Source organism: Magnusiomyces paraingens, assembly GCF_902498895.1.
Source record: "Magnusiomyces paraingens strain CBS 517.90 genome assembly, contig: contig2, whole genome shotgun sequence".
NCBI lineage: Eukaryota > Fungi > Ascomycota > Dipodascomycetes > Dipodascales > Dipodascaceae > Magnusiomyces > Magnusiomyces paraingens.
In genome coordinates this window covers 3,472,718-3,492,012 of record NW_022474068.1, presented here as the reverse complement: position 1 = coordinate 3,492,012, position 19,295 = coordinate 3,472,718, and the positions used below count along the sequence as shown (strand labels likewise).

The 19,295-nt window shown below is 35.1% G+C and overlaps 5 protein-coding genes across 5 annotated transcripts; 1 reads left to right on the top strand and 4 right to left on the bottom strand.

The window, feature by feature from the left end:
• Positions 1-1,361: 1,361 nt before the first annotated feature.
• SAPINGB_P002838 (uncharacterized protein) lies at positions 1,362-2,669 on the bottom strand (the record flags this gene model as incomplete). Its single annotated transcript, XM_031997556.1, has 1 exon — positions 1,362-2,669. The coding sequence occupies one exon, from the start codon at positions 2,667-2,669 to the stop codon at positions 1,362-1,364; it is 1,308 nt and encodes a 435-aa protein (XP_031853447.1).
• A 3,551-nt stretch (positions 2,670-6,220) lies between these two features.
• On the bottom strand, positions 6,221-7,651 carry SAPINGB_P002837 (uncharacterized protein; the record flags this gene model as incomplete). The annotated part of the gene is made up of 1 exon (XM_031997555.1): positions 6,221-7,651. One exon carries the CDS (start codon positions 7,649-7,651, stop codon positions 6,221-6,223), a length of 1,431 nt encoding a protein of 476 aa, XP_031853446.1.
• Positions 7,652-10,760: 3,109 nt separating this feature from the next.
• On the top strand, positions 10,761-12,968 carry SAPINGB_P002836 (uncharacterized protein; the record flags this gene model as incomplete). The annotated part of the gene is made up of 1 exon (XM_031997554.1): positions 10,761-12,968. One exon carries the CDS (start codon positions 10,761-10,763, stop codon positions 12,966-12,968), a length of 2,208 nt encoding a protein of 735 aa, XP_031853445.1.
• Positions 12,969-13,338: 370 nt separating this feature from the next.
• SAPINGB_P002835 (uncharacterized protein) lies at positions 13,339-15,924 on the bottom strand (the record flags this gene model as incomplete). The annotated part of the gene is made up of 1 exon (XM_031997553.1): positions 13,339-15,924. One exon carries the CDS (start codon positions 15,922-15,924, stop codon positions 13,339-13,341), a length of 2,586 nt encoding a protein of 861 aa, XP_031853444.1.
• Positions 15,925-17,056: 1,132 nt separating this feature from the next.
• On the bottom strand, positions 17,057-18,520 carry SAPINGB_P002834 (uncharacterized protein; the record flags this gene model as incomplete). The annotated part of the gene is made up of 1 exon (XM_031997552.1): positions 17,057-18,520. One exon carries the CDS (start codon positions 18,518-18,520, stop codon positions 17,057-17,059), a length of 1,464 nt encoding a protein of 487 aa, XP_031853443.1.
• Positions 18,521-19,295: the final 775 nt, after the last annotated feature.

The following is a 19,295-nucleotide window of genomic DNA, read 5'->3' as shown; positions in this document are numbered from 1 at the left end:
GCGCGTGGTGCCAATGGGGATAACCGATAGGTTCTCGATCCCGCCGAAAGAGAGCGTGGACTGAGCACCGGCCACGCGTGTGGGCCAACCAAAACGACAAGTGGGCCCAGGCATTTCAATGAGCTTATGAGAGGTTCATTTGAGCACGCGAGCATTGCAACGTGGGTCTTGTGTGGAGAGAGAGAGAGAGGGGGGGATAACAAGGATAAGTCTTGTTGTTGAATTCAGCAACAAGTCGCGTGGACCGATTGAAGATTATAATGGGAGATATCATATTTTCAAGGGGGATAATTAATCAATGACGGAGGGCTTTTTTTTTTCCCTCTCCAAAGATGGTGATTTATTTATTTATTTTTATTTTTATTTTTATTTTTACTCACATAACACAGTCTATCTAATAGAAGAATAGCTTAACATTTCGGTATACGCACATTTCGGGAGATTGAAAAAAAAAAAAAAAATCTTTCTTTCTTTCTTTCTTTCTTACTTTAATCTGGGTTTTCTATACTCAAAATCGGGTCAACATCACGCACGTTTCTGGGGGCTGCTTGCTGGAAAAGGCAAGCACGTGGTGGATTTCCGTCCTCATTGGGCGTGTTTTGCCAAAGAAAAAAAAAGAAAAAAGTCTTCTATTGAATAGATAGATCTGTGGTGCCTAAATATTGGGTATCATAAACATGTGTGTGTCATGGGTACTGCGATTGGTTGTGGAGGTTTAGAAAAAATAATTGACTGACTGATTGACAAACTGGTGTGGGGCTGCAACCAACTTTAAAATAGTGGAGAGGAAAAAAAAATTAAAAAAAAATTAAAAACCCTAACCCATTAGATTTCCTACACATTACACACATATAACAATCTGGTCCGTTTTTTTTTGTTGTAGTTATAGTTTTTTTTTTTTTTTTTTTTTTTTTTTTTGCCAGGGACCTTTCTTTAGGGGGGGGATAAAAAAAAAAATTTGTCCGCGTGCCAAATTTGTCATTTTGTAAGTTTTTTTTTTTTTTTTTAATTCATTTTGCAAATTCTGAAATTGAAAACTTCCATCTCATGGGGTATTTATTATTATTATTATTATCATTATTATTGTTCATGGTATAACTATCTCAAAGGTATATCAAAACTAAAATGCATTTGGTAAGAAGAAAGAAAGAACCCACAAAGAAGAAGAAGAAAAAAAAAATAAATAAAAAATAAAAAAATAAAACTTTTATTGGTGGATTTTCAATGAAAAATTTCATACAAACACCAATCACTTTATTATTACTTTGTGAATTTACAAATCACCACCACCACCCCAACAACAACAACAAACTTTTGATCTAAACAAATCAAAAAATCATCAAAATAATTCCATGTTATGATTATTGAGGACTTCGTGACCGACTTCGTGACCGACTTCGTGACCGATTTCGCAATGAAGTCCCGACATAATGTCGATCTTCATGCCTCCAATCAGTTGCCGGATGTGGCTTCTTGTAATCTGTCTTTGACACACCAGTTTTAAACCCGGGCTTATCAAAACACATTTCTGGTAATGCAGATATGGAATTGCGGCTATAAACAAGCTCTGGATAACCATAACAATACTGCGAATCTCGAGTATCAAACCCATACGATCGTTGTGTTGTCACAGGCAGTGCTGGTTGTGTTTTGGGAACAAATAATTCATTCATGTTTTTAAATACTGTCGTAGGCAATCGATAATGTGCTGATTTAGCCATGTCCATGTAACCCATCCCAAGGGTTGTCCCAAGCATTTCTGCCCATAGATTTAAAACTTTTAACACATCAGATATTTTCAAATTGCCCGTAATGCTTGCATTCACTATATCTTGTGTTTGGCTCTTAATTGATGTCATTACCGTAGAATGTTTAGACATATTGCTCTCTTTATTAACCGAGACCTTGACCCATTCATCTAATAGCAACACTAACCCTTCAAAATCAAGTAAATTTATCACAAATTTTTCTTCAACCAAGGCCCGTAGATTTCCAGTCACATCTGCTATAATAGTTCCAGCCAACCGTCGTAGGTAAATATTTTTAAAGTTGGCTTCCCGATCAAATAAAGATATTAACCGCAGCTCACGTACTAATTCAATATAAACACTACCAAGCCGTGGTGCCGGAGTCGTAAACAACTCTTCAAAATGAAACTGGAATCGATAAAGTAAATCTGAAGGTGAAGCATTTAAAACAAATCTATACACAGACGGTAAACTTTTTTCATCAATATGTGTGTAGATTGCATGCCGAATAGAAAATAATAGGAAAACAACAAGCTTCATTGGTAATGGAACCATATAATTATGCTTAGGCTTAGAATACATGCGGGAAATAATGTCCACCAACTCTGCCAGATCCAAAAGATAAGCATAGTTAATTGTAGATAAAAACTTTAGAGCACTACCATATAAGGTCTGAATCTCTTGACAAAACTCATGAAATTCATGCTGCTTTGATTTATTAGTGAGGTAGAACCTTTTCTCCATGTCGTATGGCCGTACCACGCATCCATATGGCACTTTTAAAGGGCTTGAATAAATCCGCAAGTACTTCCCCACTTGAGTCGCTGAATATATGGACAAAAACTCATCAAATCCTTTAGCAAGTGAAAAGTGTCGAAAAAAATACCGCTGAGGGTAGTCGTACGGTAAGGAGTCTGACATTATACAAAAACTACTATTCTTTTCATTTTTGAAAATATATTTTTAAGCAATTAAATAAATAAATAAAAATAAACGCGTTCCTTTTTTTTTTTTTTTTTCGTCAAAGTTAGTTGTTATTGGAATTGATTATGCCTATATACTGATTAGTTATAACAAATTTTTTTTTTTTTTTAAATTTTCTAATCGCGTTTGTAACAATACTTGTAACAAAGAGTGAATTATTAAATTGGTGAAACTTTTTAAAGGTTTCATGAATTAGTGTTAACCTGACAATAATTTCCATTTACTTTAAAAAAAAAAGGATTACTGATTATGAATAAATATCTGTTTTTAAATCACATACTAGTGTTAAAAAAAGTTTATCTCATACCAAAGATCGATATAAATTCAATATGTTTAATACATTCAAATTCATTGAAGTTTTTAATAAAAGCGGTACTTTTTAGGATGACCATTTATTTCAAATATAACATGAAATAAAAAAATATGATACTGAAAACAATTACAGAAAACAAAAAGCAAGTTATTATATTAATAATAACTTTATTATGAATTATTTATCACAGTCGTCAACCAATCGTTTACCTTATTTTAAGTAACCCCCCTTGTGCATTATAAGCCAATGGATTTGAATAATACCAGAGTTTAATATCGATACTACCATTGCAGTTGTTAATAACTTTTTTTTTTACATGAGATCCCATCATTCTATCATCAAGTTTTATCATTGGTTTTTTTTATCATCGAGTTTTTATCAGTCGTTGACCTTTATCGCTGTCACTAATAAATTTGTGAGGGAAAATACCAAAAAGCCTGAATATCATAGAACAATAATAAGGCTATGGTGAACTGATAAAAATATTTTAAACAATTACGTTAAAAATGCTATTTTTCTTTTTACTAGATGTTCTTTTTTTGTTAAATCATTCAACAAAAAAGAAAAATAAATAAATAAGCTGTAAATATAATCTACAGCGAGCACATAAATCTATTAAATCTTGTACTGATATCTTTAAAGATTATGCTTAAAAAATTTGATTCAACTTATGTTTCTTCCAGATACTTCCACTTCTTCAATTAATACCTTACAGAAAATATTTAAAGAAATGGTTTATTAAAAACCGCAAAAAAACGCAAATTAAATAAAAGAGTTATAGAATATTATTACTATTACTTTTAATGGGGATATTCCTTGTTTAAAAGTTATATATAGAGTTTCTTTTTTTTTTTTTCTCAGGATTCTGGTTTTCCTAGGATAACAATAATGTGAACAAAACTTGTACGTTGATTGATTTTTAGATTTGGTAAATCTTTATAAAAAGCCATATATTGGAGTTTCATATTTGTATGACCTTTGAAGAAATAGATAACGTTTATAGAATGGTTTCTTAAATTGAAGACTATTCCAGTAACAATAATTTATAATTAAAAATCATAAGTTTATTTTTTTTAAAAATGAGTTTTCGTTTTGATTTTATATGGTTTTTTTTTCTAGGTGCAAAAACTATACTGTTTTTTTTTTTTTTTTTTTTTTTTTTTTTTTTTCTGCACAGAATTCGTTACTTCATTTAGCAAGTTATTTGGTTATTGATTTTTTATAGAATAGATTTTATCAGAATCATTTACTGCTATTGATTAGCTCTTCTACCTATTTAAAATACTTTTGTAATACCCTAGATGAATGTTGATTATCTTTAGATATTTGGACATTGGGAAAAGAAAAAAAATAATAGTAATATAGATTCTTTTATTGATCACTGAAAAATACATTTGTTTCAATTGAAAATTTTCAACTTTCCTAGTTCTTTAATTCTTATGTTAACAATCATTTACCCAAAATACTTTATTTATTTTAACTTAACTTTTCTTGAAATGTTTTTTTGATGAAATAAGTTATCTCACAACAATTTGGAGTATCATTTTTTTTACACAACTTTCTTCTGTATATTTAAAAACATGGATTTACAAATTATTAGAAGTAAATTTAAAGGGTAATTATTCAATTGTTTGGCGTCCAATTTTAAACTCGAAAAAATTGAAATCATTAAGATTGATAAATCCTGTTTTACCCAAATCTAAATATATAATGAATATGAGGTCAGTGACGACAACCAAAACACAATATCTTTTTTTGAATGATATAGTTTAATCTTTAATTTTTCAATATTAAACACACCTGTCTATTAAAACCAGGGGAAAAAATAGCAAAAGGAACTCTTTTTTTTTTTTTTTTTTTTTCAAAAACCCAAATTTCCAAGCAATCATAAAAAAAAATGGTGCTTTTATTCTTCTAATTTTTGAAAAAAAAAAAAATTCCAACTTGGGCTTGATTTAATGAGATGTTATAGGTTTATAAATGACTAATTAATATTGCTTCGTATGTCTTCTTGGATAGATAATTATAATTATGATTTACAGCGCTTGAATTTGATTGATATTACTAAATCTGGACTTTTAAGAAATAAGGAGGTGATTAATAAATAGTATGTAAACTTAAGTCTTTGTTTTTTTTTTTTTTTTTCGTAAATAGTGGGTAAATAAAGAAGAAACTAGCTTGAAATTTCACTAGGCATCTTAAATTATGTTGTTTAAGTGATAAAAAATGTACCAGTTCTTATTTGGTATTAGAATAAGATAAGATAAGATTGATTGAATGAATGAATGAATGAATGAAAGTATTTCGGTTTTTTTTTTTTTCTTATTGTTATATTCAAAAAAAAAAAAAAAAAAAAATAGTACATTTATTCTCTTATATAATTTCTTATCGTTGTTGTTTTTTTTCCTTTATTTAATACTGATAAGAAATTGATAAGTGTAAAGCCTCTCTCTCTCTCTCTCTCTCTCTCTCTCTGGACATTGGTAAAAAAAAATTTACTGGTTCTTTTTGATAAGAAAGATAATACCGTAATTTAATAATAAGTTCGATAGAAAACATTGGTATGTTTTTTAATCAATTGATTGAAAAATGGTTTAAGTGAAAAATAAAACTGGGCAAGATAAATATGATTCTAGAAATAGTTATTAGAAAATTATTTTAGTAACCAGAACCTATTGATACAAAATGACGTGATGTGATGAATTTTACAGTGTATGCCACCATATTTCACAGAATACTTACTCACATCTTGTGGATCCCCCCTTAGACGTTTTTTTTCTTATCAAATTATTAATCTTAATAAAATAATAAGTTAAATTATAATTAAACATTTAAAGAACTAAAAACTGTTTATTTTATTCTATTTTATTTTTCAATAGCACACGTCATTTCTTTTCTGATTTAACTAAATAAACGTAATGAAAGGAGTATTTAAATGTGTCACTTCAAAAGCTGACGTCTTAAAGGTTTAAATTGTCATGTTTAAACATCTTTATTTTATTTTGTCTTTTACTATTATTTCAAAGACATTAAATTTTAATAATAATTATTTAATAAATATGTATATATGTTAATATTAATACATATTATCTACTTTTATTCTTCAATAATATGTTATTATTTATATTATATATATATCGTTTATATTGTCTTTTTTTTTTTTTTTTTTTCAAAATTAATCCTCATTGTAATATTCATTTCCCGAACTGTAATCTCTGTCATTTTGATAATTTTGATAATTTTGATAATTTTGATAATTTTGATAATTTTGGTCGTAATCATGGTCGTTATGATCACGATAGACATCTTGGGAACCTTCATGGTGTCTATTTTGCTGTTCCTCGTGATGTTTGGTTCTTTTCGATGACCGTTGTTTGCGTTTAGATTTAGGTTTGTAAACTTTTGGAAGGATTCGTGTTAAGTACTGTGAGTCTGAGTTAGAAGCTGCAAAAAAGCTAAAAGTGGGATTTCTTGAGACAAATGAAATGTCTTTTTCAGGACCAAAAGGGTTGTTTTGATTTTTGGAATCGATGGGAAGTTTTGAGTATGCACAGGTAGGGTTAATTTGATAACCTGTTTTTTTAGTTGTTCCCAATAGTTGAACCCAGGTTTCAAGAATATAAAGCAACTGCTCAAACTCCAGTGTTCCTTGTTGTAGTGATTCAAATGCCTTAGTGGTAGAATTTTTAATTTTAAAGAAAATATTAGATTCAGAAATAGTGTGATGATCAATTGGTATTTTTTCAGGAAGCCAGCTATCAATCAAAAGAAGTAAAGGTTCAAGATTGAAAAAATCATTATTGTAACTTTTGAATAGATCTTTTAAGTTATTAGTGATGGAAAATAAGTTGTTTCCTGTTAAATGTCTGCAAGATAATACTGCAGGATCAATAGGGTCAACATAATCTGGTTGGAGGTAATTAAGAAGATTAAGTTCACGCAAGTATGCATTGTAAAAGGCAGGTTCTCGGGGGAATTCAGTTTTGAAAAGGGGTAAAAAGAAGGGTACAAAACGATAGAGAAGATCAGCTGGAGATGCGGATTGAACAAATCGATGAACCATAGGGATAGACGTTTCGTCAATTGCACGGGCAATGTTTGTTCTAATAAAAATGAAAAGCTCCACAGTAATACGTAAGTTGGTTGGAATAAGAGTTATTCCTTTAGGTGCCAGGAGTCTAGGAACAATGTCATAAGCTTCGACGAGTTCGATGAGATAAGGGTAGTGTAATTTCGAAAGGAAGTGAAGGCCTCTTCCATATGCATCCATACATTTACGATAAAACCCTTTAAAGTTATAATAAGTTGAGCGTGAATTGAGTCTAGTGGTTGGGCTTAAAAAAGTTGGTCGGCTGATCATGCCTGTTTTGGGGAGTCGAAGGTTTTCATTGAGTGTGGAAAGAAATTTTTCAATGTCGCGTTGGGAGTATGAGGTGTGGAACTCGGCAAAAGTTGGTGCCAGGGGGAAGTTTTTAAGAAAGTAACGCTGAGGATACTCTGGGTGAATCTGTTGTTGGCTGAAAGCATGGAAGTTAATAGATGAGAAAGGAGCAGAAGGCGGGGAGAAGGATGATTTAGAGGTTAGAGATGAAGAAGCTAAAACCATTGCAGTTTCGGAAGAGTCCGAAGGATGGTGATAGCGGGAATTATGATAGGAGTGGGAATCGTTATCAGCAGAAGTAGAAGTGGGAGCAGAGGCAAATGCAGAATTATCATTAGAAGTAGTATTATCAGTTCTGACATTTGCTGCTGGCAACCCTGCTGCCGAGCGTTTCAGCAGTTTTGCTGTGTAGTGTTTCTTTTTTGAAGTAATTGTTGCTGCTAAAATTAATTAATTAGTTAATTTTTTTTTTACTATTATTATTTGTTTTAAGAAAAAATATTTTAAACATGTATATATTTAGATATACATATATATATATATCTATATCTATAATCAAACAAAAGTTTTAGGGAAATAATAATTTGGATATAGGCATGGTTGAAAATGAATGTTTATGTGTTTTAGATTTGGTGGGTTCAGTTTTAAGAATAGCAAAAAAAAAATAAAAATAAAAAATAAAATAAAATAAAAAAATAAAATAAAATAAAAAAATAAAAAAATAAAAAAATAAAAATAAAAATAAAAATAAAAACGTTGGATTTTTCCAGCCAAATTTTCTTAAAGGAGGTTTTAATTAGGGGAAGGTTGAAAGAAGAGAATGTATGAGAAAGATATTAATTGTTACATTTGTTTCATTTGTTACAAGATATATTTTAATATTATTATTATTATATAGAAGAGGAACCTAAATTGTTGTAATATATGTGTTTTTATATGTAATGTAATAAATTTTGTAACATAAAACTGTTGCTATTGCTATTGCTGTTGCTGTTGCTTTTTTTTTTATAATTTTTAACAAAGTGTGGTTGCATGGGGCAACCGTTGTGACGTTTGCGTTGCAACAAAAGGTAAAGATGCGCAGCGGAGTTAACCAAACGGGGATACAGTCACATGAGCAGCTGGTTAACAATTATCAAAAAAAAAAAAAAAAAAAAAAAAACGAGGCTTCTTATGGAATTAATTGATTGATTGATTGATTGATGAAATTGATGATTACAAAGAAATCATTTGTAAGTTTTAACAAGAAAAAAAAAAAATTTTTTTCAATAATCGGAAATACTTGAAAAAAAAAAAAAAGTTTATGTGTAGAATGCCGAAGAATACTTTATGATGATTACAATATTTAAATATTGGTATATAATACTTAATAAATTAAAGAGTTTCAATCATGAATGTGAAAATCTCGGGTAAAATAATCAATAATTCATAGCGTGTATATAGTATAAAAAAAAGTATATTCTAATATCTTTGTTTCCATACTACTGATATCAACTATATATAAAACCTACTAAAAATATCACCCTATTCTTACTAAATAATGATAATAATAATAATGATAATCGATACACTACCTTTGTGGAATCCTGGTTAGGAATAATGCGAGTTAAGAAAGGCAGGCCCAATTTAGAACTCTCCGTTATCAGCATGAAAGTTGGAGCTGGTTTATTACGATGGTAATGGTGATTATTATGATTATGATTTTGGTGGGTTTTTTTGTTGTTCTGTCTTTGTTTGGCTTATTTATCTTTTTTTTTAAAGGCGCTCGCACGCGTGCGCGCAATGATCCGGGTGTGAATGGTGCAATACTAAAGCTATATATATATATATATAAGAGGAATACTGTTTTGTTTTTATATGGTGTATGAAATTAAGAGAACAGGGATAGTAGTAATATAAACACAAGCCGAGACCTATACGACCAGCGGGGTTTTTTTTTTGTTGGGCTATATAATTTTCCCGTAATATATATATTTGTTTATATTAACAAACAAACAAAAAAAAAAAAAAAAAAAAGCAAGCAAGAGTAAAATCTGATATTTAATATAATTTTTTTTTTCATTTATGAAGCAATAACAATAATTGAAACCAAATAAAAAAATAAAAAGCCTATTTAAATGAAAATCGGGTTGTGATGTTGTTATTCAATAATAAAACATTGGTATTAATTACAATTTATTGATCGCTCAGTCCCCTCTTTTTTTTTTTTTTTTTATTTTCTTGTATATTTTTCTTCCTCCGCTTTCTCCGATCAATAGTTTTGATTGTAAATTCCCGCGTAAAAATACCCACTTTGTATATCGTATCGTGACTATTTATGACTACATCCTTTGGGTTAAAGCTTGGACTTAAGTTTGGGCTTTCTTCTGTTTGTGTGTGTGTGTTTTGGTGCATTTTTTTGTTGTTGGACTAGTTTGCTTGATTTTAATAATCAAAATATGGGCGGCACCGCATTGTCCCTCGTCGAGCCACATGAGACATCATAAACAAAAACATCATCATCAATATCATCATCAATATCAATATCAAAGAAGCAATTCTAACATTAAAAGCTCTTCTTTCTACTACCTTGGCTGTTACTATTGAAGTTTCGGTCTTGAGACAAAAAAAAAAAAAAAAAAAAAAAAAAAAAAAGTGACTATTATATATATATAGTCCAAAATAAGCGACTTTGGTTCATTCCATCTTCGGACAATGATAACTTGTTAACCTCTCTTAAATGCCCCTCCTCTATTCTCACATTCGGGACCCTCCTCTTCCTCCTCTTCCATCCCCCTCCTCCTTCTCCGTCATTTTATTTCTTCTTCATCCGTCGCAAAGCCCCGTTCACATGACGTCCATCTTAAGCCAGAGCCGCGGTTACCCGGAGCTCCGAGTTGCGCTTGCACTCAAAACTTCCCACTAGACAAACTAATTTTGAATGTACGCGCGGCAATGACTAATGATGTATTTGTGTGTGTGAGGTGAGCCGCACTAGTGTTCCAAAATAGGAAATTGTTTAAGTTTCAGGCCATTAATAATGAAAATTTCCCCTTCTACACACTTCTACGCTCAGCCCAGTTTGAGAAATTATAAATATCTTGGACATCCCACTAAGTTTTTTTTTTTATGAAATCCCTTTTCTACTCTTTCCTTTCCCATTAACTTTTTTTTTTTTTTTAAATAAAGAAATATCGCAAACCCTTTTTTTTTTTTTTTTACATTTATACATATATATATATATAGATTATCTGCATCCTATATATAAAAAATTACAACCGAAAATCTGCAAAATATTCTCTGACAATAAAACAAAAAGCCAACTCAGAAACCCCTCATAGAATTATCCCAAACCATGCTATCTACCTCAGCATCCCAAAAACAATCAACCCAAACTTCTTCTACTTCTTCTTCTTCTTCATCAGCTTCGCCTTATTTTGCTCAACTATCTGGTCTACTTTATGATTCATCTTCGGCTCCATACACTCCTGCTAGGAATTCATACTCAGACCTTCCAGAATGCGTAAATCCATCTCTCCTCCAGCTACACCCAACTGGTCCTACTGATTACTCTTATTCTAGACCCCAATCATCTTCCTCGTCATCTTCATCTTCCGGTAATGACTTTTCCACATATCCTCCTTCATCCTCTTCTTCCTTTTCTCTGAATTCTCCTAGCCTTGCTGGAAACGCAAGCCCTAGAACCGGCACTCTGCGCACAGCAAGCCCAGCCCTGCTCCAAACCTCATCATCTGGTTTTGACTCTCAATATTTTAATATGGACAATCATCCACCCTTTGGCAGTCTACCTACCCCTCAACACAACCACTCTTCTCCATTATCTCTGACTCAGACCCCTATCAGAACTCGTGCTATCCACATGAACCATCCTGATGAAGATGCTCTTATGGAAGACTTGATGGATGATAATAGTGATGATGAGGATGATCCATATACCTCGCCAAATAACTTTAATGTTGATTATTCTTCATGTGCATTTGATAACTCTAATTACATGATGAATAACAATAGCAATGTAACATCAAGTTTTAGCCAGCAATCTTTGCCGCAAATTCACCATGAGCAACAACAACAACAACAACCACAGCAACAATCACAACAACAACAGCCTAGAAGATCTTTCCCTATTTTTGCTGGCCCAACTAATATTCTCCCCATGACATGCGCTCAAAACTTGGTGAAACCTGTTGACCATTCTCTTGATTCATTTTGGCCCCATGATTCTGTCGATCCTTACTCCCTTACGGAACCTAGCTTTTTTGCTGGACCCTCATCTAACAATGCTCCTTTTAATTTTGACTTGATGTATGATGAGTTTGAAGACGATGACGATGATGACGACGACGATGTATTTGAAGAGTCGTTGTTTTCATCTTCGGAGGAGGATGATGACGACGATGATGACTTGTACGACGAGACAAAGCATGGCGGAAATGCCGAGTTTATGGCTGCAGGCCAGCCACCCATGTCTAGTGGCTTTGTCCACACTAGTGAAGGTACTGATGGTGCAATTTCAGGAAATGGGTTTTCGGAGTTGACTCATTTTACCCCAACAAGAACAACACCAGCATCATCAATAAGCACTAAAAATCCTACTAGACCTTCAACAATAATAACAAATCCCTTGCATCCTTCTTTGACGCTATCTAACCACGACAATAACGGTATGATGTTGTCAGCTGAGGTGGAGCCCCCTATCAACAACACCTACACCCAGCCCCAGTCTACTTTTACTACCACCACCCCTGAGTCGACTGGTACTGTCTTTTTGGGGGCTGCCTTTGAACCCACCACCCCTGTCACCCCTGCGGCTCGTAAGAAGAAGACAGTTTCTGCGGCCGACGATATTAGCATATCTCTTGCATCCAAGTCAAAGGAGGCAACCAACTATAGAAAGCATGTGCGCAGTGCTTCGCAACCAACAGCCATGATGATGAATTCTCCTTCATCCTCGCCTGTAGGTGGATTTAGTTCTCATGCACCCATGCTGGCTAATTATAATAGCCCACCATCATTTTCTGGAACACTTGAAGAATTTCCTCAGGTTTATGGTGCACGTGGCCGTCCCCCGGCCTTTAAGAGTGAGGAGCCATTGTCGTCGATGAGTTTTGGTTTGAACTTGTCTTCACCCCAAACTTCTCCTTCTTCACCTTTACACCAAACTGCTTCCTCCTTCTCCTCCTCCTCTTCCTCTTCTTCTTCTTCTTCTTCTTCTGGTTCTTCTGGTTCTTCTTCTAACTCATTGCGTGGTGGGAAACGCCGGGGTGCTGTGGCTAATAACGGACCACACCGGTGTGAGCTAACTACGAGCAATGGCCGGCCTTGCAACAAAGTGTTTTCGCGACCTTATGACTTGGTGCGACACCAGGATACTATTCATGCGGCAGTACGCAAGACTTATACATGTCCCATGTGTGGTCCCGGGTCGAAGACGTTTTCGCGAACCGACGCGTTGACGCGGCACATTCGTGTAAAGCATTCGACATCTGCGGAAGTTGCTGCTGCCACAGCCCATGCCATTGAGCCTGTTTCTGCCAAGTAATGGAAGAAGAAAGAAAGAAAGAAAGAAAGAAAGAAAGAGAAAAAAAGAAAAAAAAATTAAACATTTGTATACTAGTTTTTGTTTTATTATTATTATTATTAGTGTTATTATTATTATAGTTATTATCATTATTATTATCATATTGTTATCATTATTATTATTGTTTTTTTTTTTTTTGTAATTTTTTTACATACAAGGAATTAATTTATGATTACAAGGTGTGAACAAAAATCTATCTATTAAAAAAGGAAACATGAAGTTTTTTTTAAATCTTTTTTTTTCTTTCTTTCTTTTTCTTTTTTTTTTCTTGTTTCTTTTTTTTTTCTTTACTTCTCGTAGTAGTAGTAGTAGTAGCAATAATACCCACCAACTAAACCCATCCACCCATAAGGTCGACCCACTCACCCAAGCACGAGCCATCTTTCCCTTCAACTTCAACCACATCTGTATCACATCTACATCTGCAGCCAACACCATTAGTAACCTCCGGATCCGCATTAGCCCAATAATCATCGTCTTCTATTTCCCTTCTGTCTGTAGGGTCACGAATATAAGGCTTATGAGGAAGTTGTCTTTCCGGAGCATTGGCCGGACAATGTTGAATAGTAGTGTGGCGGTATCCAATGTCACGGAAGTAGTGTACTTGACTAGGACTTAAAAATAACCCAGCAGCAAGTGAATGTACAGGAGCATCGCCCCATCGCTCTGTCCAAAACCCACCAGACTTATCCAGTGTTTCAAAGTACGCTTGATATTCCTTGGACCGGAAAAAATCAAGACGTGCAATCTCAAAGTTTGACCAAAAATGACACATGTTGTATGTCTCTCCATTGATGCTATACGGCGGTACAGTATGCGCAAAATAGTCATAGTTGCCCACATCCAGCCGCTGTGTATTGTCATCTTCATGCAACAGTTCTTGGCCGGCTCGCAGCACATTATGTGCAGCAGGGTCACCCAAGAGTGCTTCATCTGGGAGTGAATCTTGCAAATCTTGGAGTCGTTTTTTATCCTTTTTAAGTTGCTCCAATCTTTCACGTTCTTTATTTTTCTGTACAGTTCCAGAGTTCCCAAGTGCTTCGTCAATCGTATCTGGACCATGTTTTTTCAAAAATAATTCCCACATGCCCTTGGAAGTGACATTGTGTTGTTTCTTAAACCCATATGTATGACGAAACAAGTTTGGCACAGTTTCAACTAGTTCCTTAATAACAATCGTAAACCCATAAACCTTCTTATGCTTTTCCATATACTTGAACGGGTCGTAGGTAATATCGCAAAAATACTTGACATCAGGCTCAACACGCCAGTACCATTCATAGTCTGCCAAGAGTGGGTGGTTGAAAAAGGCCCCCGAGTAGAACCGACACATGCGGTGGTACGACGCCATACCGCCGTACATGATTGCGCGATCACCTTGCTGTTGGATAGCCTCCTTGACGTCTTCTTCAGGTGCCCATCCAGGGAAGTTCCAAACGTCCTTATCAATCACACCAAACTTTACTTCCGAGTCGGTCACGTTTTTGACAGCTTCCATAAAAGTTGAGTTAAAGGGTTCATCGTTCAAAAATACATATGGGTAGTGGAACCAGCGATTAAAGTGACGCTCAAGTGAACGCATCGAGTCTATGACACCTGGGTACTCCTTGTTACGGGCAAGAACAACCAGTACCGCATTTGCACGGGGCTCATTAACTTCGGGTTCCATGCATCCAAGAACAAAGGGGGCGTCGATTTTCCCATTGATTTCACGAATGGCTGGGGGTCGGAGCCCGCCGACGCTAACGGCAGCTGGGAGAACGGCGGCGGCGCTGCCAAAGATGGCGGTGAGGAGGCCAAGGAGAGAGAAAAAGGAGAGCAGTAGAACAGCAAGAGCCACAAGCCAGAGAGGGACTGTGATGTTTGTTTTAATCATAAAGCGTGCGCGTGCCAGGTAAGAAGCGGTGCGGGCGGTTGAGCGAGCAGCAGCATGAAGACGTGAACGGACGAGGGCAGGTGAAGTTGCGAGGGTTAATGTATTTTGTGCCAAGGTACGAGCTTTGATTATGGAAGTTCCGATAAAGGCAGCGATGGCTCTTGGTATAGTTGATGATGGTGATGAAGATGATAATAATGAAGAAGAAGATGTTGCATTAGAGGGGATTGAAGTAGCAAAAGTGTTTGAAAGATGGTGGTCATTCACAGGAGGAAGAGAATAAGTTGCAAAGGCAGCAGCAGCCTTTTCAGATAGAAAGGGGGAGTCATAGGGAGATTGTTGATTCATCAAGGTTTTGTTTGAGGGAATACCATCACCAGCACCAGGGACATGTTTTGCATTTTTGTTTGAGCGTACAGAGGCTGAGGCAGGAGATTTCTTAGAGACCTTTTTATTGATTGGAGGTGAGGAGGCCACTGTTCCTGAGGATGCCGAGGAAGTAGAGATATTGTCATCATAGTCCTCATAATCTGGGTAATAATCTTCATCTGTAGAGTTTGCTAAAGTTGTTGATGTTGTGTTTGATAAGTTTGCTGACATTGCTGGTGGTGCAAGTACTTGACCATTAGAATTATTTGGGTGGAGTGGTGAAGAAAGGGATGTGTTGTTGTTGTTGTTATTGTTATTGTTTATAGCCTGAGATGATAATGATGAGTGATGATGAGAGTTATGATGGAGAGACTCAGAGCCACGATAAAACTCAGCAGAAGAAGCAGGAGTTGATCTAAGGGATGAATCTTGCAGCAGCAGAAGACCTGTAGATGGTATTAGGTTTGAAGACCCGAGAGATGTTTGGTCATTATGGGATATTAGATCATGATCATCATGGCTGTGATGGTGGTTATGATTATGGTTATGGTGGTCATTATAGTTATGATTATGGTTGTGATTATGGTTATGATTATGAGATGCTGGAAGAAGTGGGCCAGCAGAGTCTGCGGGAGGGATGATCCGAGACGCTAAAAATTTGGGGAGTTTCATGGACAAGAATGAAGAACAAGTGAAGAGAGGGGGGGGATTATTATTTATTTATTTGTAAAAAAAAAAAAAGAAGAAGAAGAAGAGGAAGCAATAGAGAATAAGCAAGGACAAAGAAAAAAAAATAAATAAAAAATAAGTGAAAAATAAGTGAAAAATTAATATATAGATGGAGGGGGGGTGGATGGAATTTAAGGTGAAGATTAGGGCTTTTAAGGGTGGAAGATCTTTTTTTGGTTGGTTTGTTTGTTGGTTGGATGGATGGAGGGATGGTAGGATGGTTGGGAATGGAGGTTTTTTTTTTAAAAAATAAAATAAAAATTAAAAAAAAATTAAAAAAACAACAACAAAAAAACCGTTTGTGAAGAAGTTTTTTTTTTTTTTTTTTTTTACTTGATAGCCTAAAATAACTATAACAATAAAAATAACTATAAAAATAAAAATAAAAATAAAAATAAAAATAAAAAAAGTTTTTTTTCTTAATGCTTCAAAGTCTTTTTTTTATTTATTTATTTATATATAAAAAATATTAAAAAAATTTAAGATTCTCAGCTTTAGACAAAAAGTTTATCAGTCAGTTAGTGCTAAAAAAAAAAAAAAAAAAAATTTCCAAAAAGAGAATTTTTTTTTTATATATATTAATTTAATTATTAATTACTAATTACTAATTTTTATTATTAATTTAATTATATTAATTTTTTATTTTCGTGAATGGCAACAAGTAAAGGGTGAAACCAACTTGCTCGACTGGCTTACCTGGCAATTTCAGCTCAAAAGGACGACAACAACAACAACAATAATAATAATAATAATAATAATAATAATAATAATAATAATAATAATAATAATAACGGCGGCAGTAGCAGCCAGCAGCAGCAACACAAAGAGATGGAAAAGCCACACAGGAGACCCCTCACAAAAAGGGAAAAAAAAATTACGTAATATTTTAAGCAACAATATTTGCACGTGATGCTTGTAACACACCTGTAACCTATTACCCACTATCATTACTATCATTACTATCATTATTATTATTTATTATTTATTATTATTATTATTAACACTCATAACAATCGCTGACTAATTATTTTCAATCTCCTAACCCTCAACTCACCCCTAACTCACCCCTAACCCTCTATAACCCGGCCCGTTTCCGCTTAAGCATTGTCACCGCCGCTCGCAACTGTGCAAGATCGTCCAGAGCATCCTCAGGCTTCAACGTCGCCGGCGGTTGATACGACTTTGACGATCGGCCCCCTCCACTTCCAGGATGTCCGTACCCGGTCCCATGACCTCTACCTCCAACACTATTATTTCCATTAACATTACCATTACCACCACCACCACCTCCACCACCTCCTCCAACCCCACTCACTCCACCGTTATCACCAACTCCACTCACCCCGCCAGCCCCACCAGACCCGTACCCACGATCGGTCCCGGCCCCGCCTCCACGGTCAGTTCCTGTTCCGCCATTACCACCACCTCCACCACTCATATTTCCATCCCGATCCCTCGAAAATAAAAACCCATCTAACGCATCTCGATCACTAAACCCAAGATCATCTCCACTCACTCCACCACTCCGTGTTGCAGCTCCACCTTTGCGACGTTTGCTCGAACCCCCGCCAGCACTGGAATACCCCGTCCGCTCTCCCCCACTGGCATTACCACCACCTCCTCCTCCTCCTCCACTAAACCCACTCATCTCTTCAAATGCAGAAGCATTCACATGCTCACGCCTCCGTAGACTTCGGCGCTCTCCTGGGAATCCAAAAGGCATCGGTGAGTTGGGTCCACCACCACCACCGTTTCCTCCTCCTCCTCCTCCTCCTCCAGCTGTACTCGTGTCTCCATTTCTTCCTCCTCCTCCTCCTCCACTGCCATACCCAGAAAGTCTTCCATTTCCAGGTGCTTCACTATTTGACCCATACCCGTGTTGTGTCGTTCCTCCTCCACTGGTATACCCTTGTTCACGCGCATAAAGTGAAGATCCATTTCCACCTGCATATGCCATGGCAGCAGCTGCTGCCGCACTACCTCCTCCACTTCCATTGTTGAATGCTAAAAACATGTTGTTTTCATTCGTAATGTCCAAATATGCCTTTTCCTCCCGTAATCTCTTGCGCTGGTTTTCCAGGCGCGCCATCAGTCGGGCCTTGACCATCTGAGTCATCCGGTTGTACTCCTCATTTGCCAAAGCAATTTCTCGTTGGTACTCGGCCTCTGTTTGTTCAATCTGGTATGATTCCCATAAGCTAAGCCGCATCAGCTCTTGGTCCCTCAGCTCCTCTATATCTGTCAGTTGTTCAAGAAACTCGCCATTCTTCCCAGAGTGTAGCGAAGATAGTGTACTTTGAAGCGCGTGAAGCATTTCCCGGTACTGTAAATCCCGGTCCTGCTCAAAAACCTTGGATATTTGAATAATACGCGAAGCTATAGATTGGCGTCTCTTGTCACGTTTGGCTGAAGATGGTTGGGTTGTAGTTGTGGATGTTGTTAATGAAGAACTATTGATACCTTGAGGTTGACCCTGAGGGCCTCCTCCATTGGTAGTGGTAGTTCCATTAGCAGTGGCTGTTCCGTTTGCAGAAGCCATTCTGTTGTGAAATATGGTAATGGATGGAGAGGGTAGACAAGGTAAAAAAAAAAAAAAAAAGGAAGGAAAAAAAAAAAAAATTGGAGGGAATTTGTGTGTTTATGAAGAAAAAGAAAAAAAAAAAATTAAAAGCCTTTTTTTGATGGAGATTTAGAAAATAATATACACAACCTAAATAAGAACCATAATTTAAAATTAAAATCCACGTGACTTTACCTTAATCCGAACAACCCTTACCCTTAAGATGAGATTTATCTACTTTTTTTTTTTTTTTTTTTTTTTTTTTTCAACAACAACAATTCCCCCCCTTTTTTTCTTCTTTTATATCTCAAGCAAACAACCTAAAAAAACTCAAAATCGATCGAATTCTTAGATTCATCGATTGCGCATTTCTCTCTTTAGCGACATAACTAAAGCTAAACTTGTTTTGTTGCATAAACGAAGAGGTTTTTATCCATCGGTTATTTATATGATTATTTAAAATTTTTTTTTCTTTTTTTTCTTTTTTTTCTAACAACATTTTCCATCAAGAGTTTGATTGAATGTGATCATTTTAACATCTAAGACCCTCTTTTTTTTTTTTTTTTTTTTGGTGATAACTCGCCGCTGTGGCTTTTAACAAAAAAAAAAAAATACTACCTGAATTTGTTTCTGTGGCTGGTGTTTGTGCACGGCAGCATCAAATTAGGGGGAGGGTAGCCATTTATTTATATGGTAACACATATATAAGTAGATTATAATCTTGATGGGGGGCCAGTCATCTGGATAAGTTTTG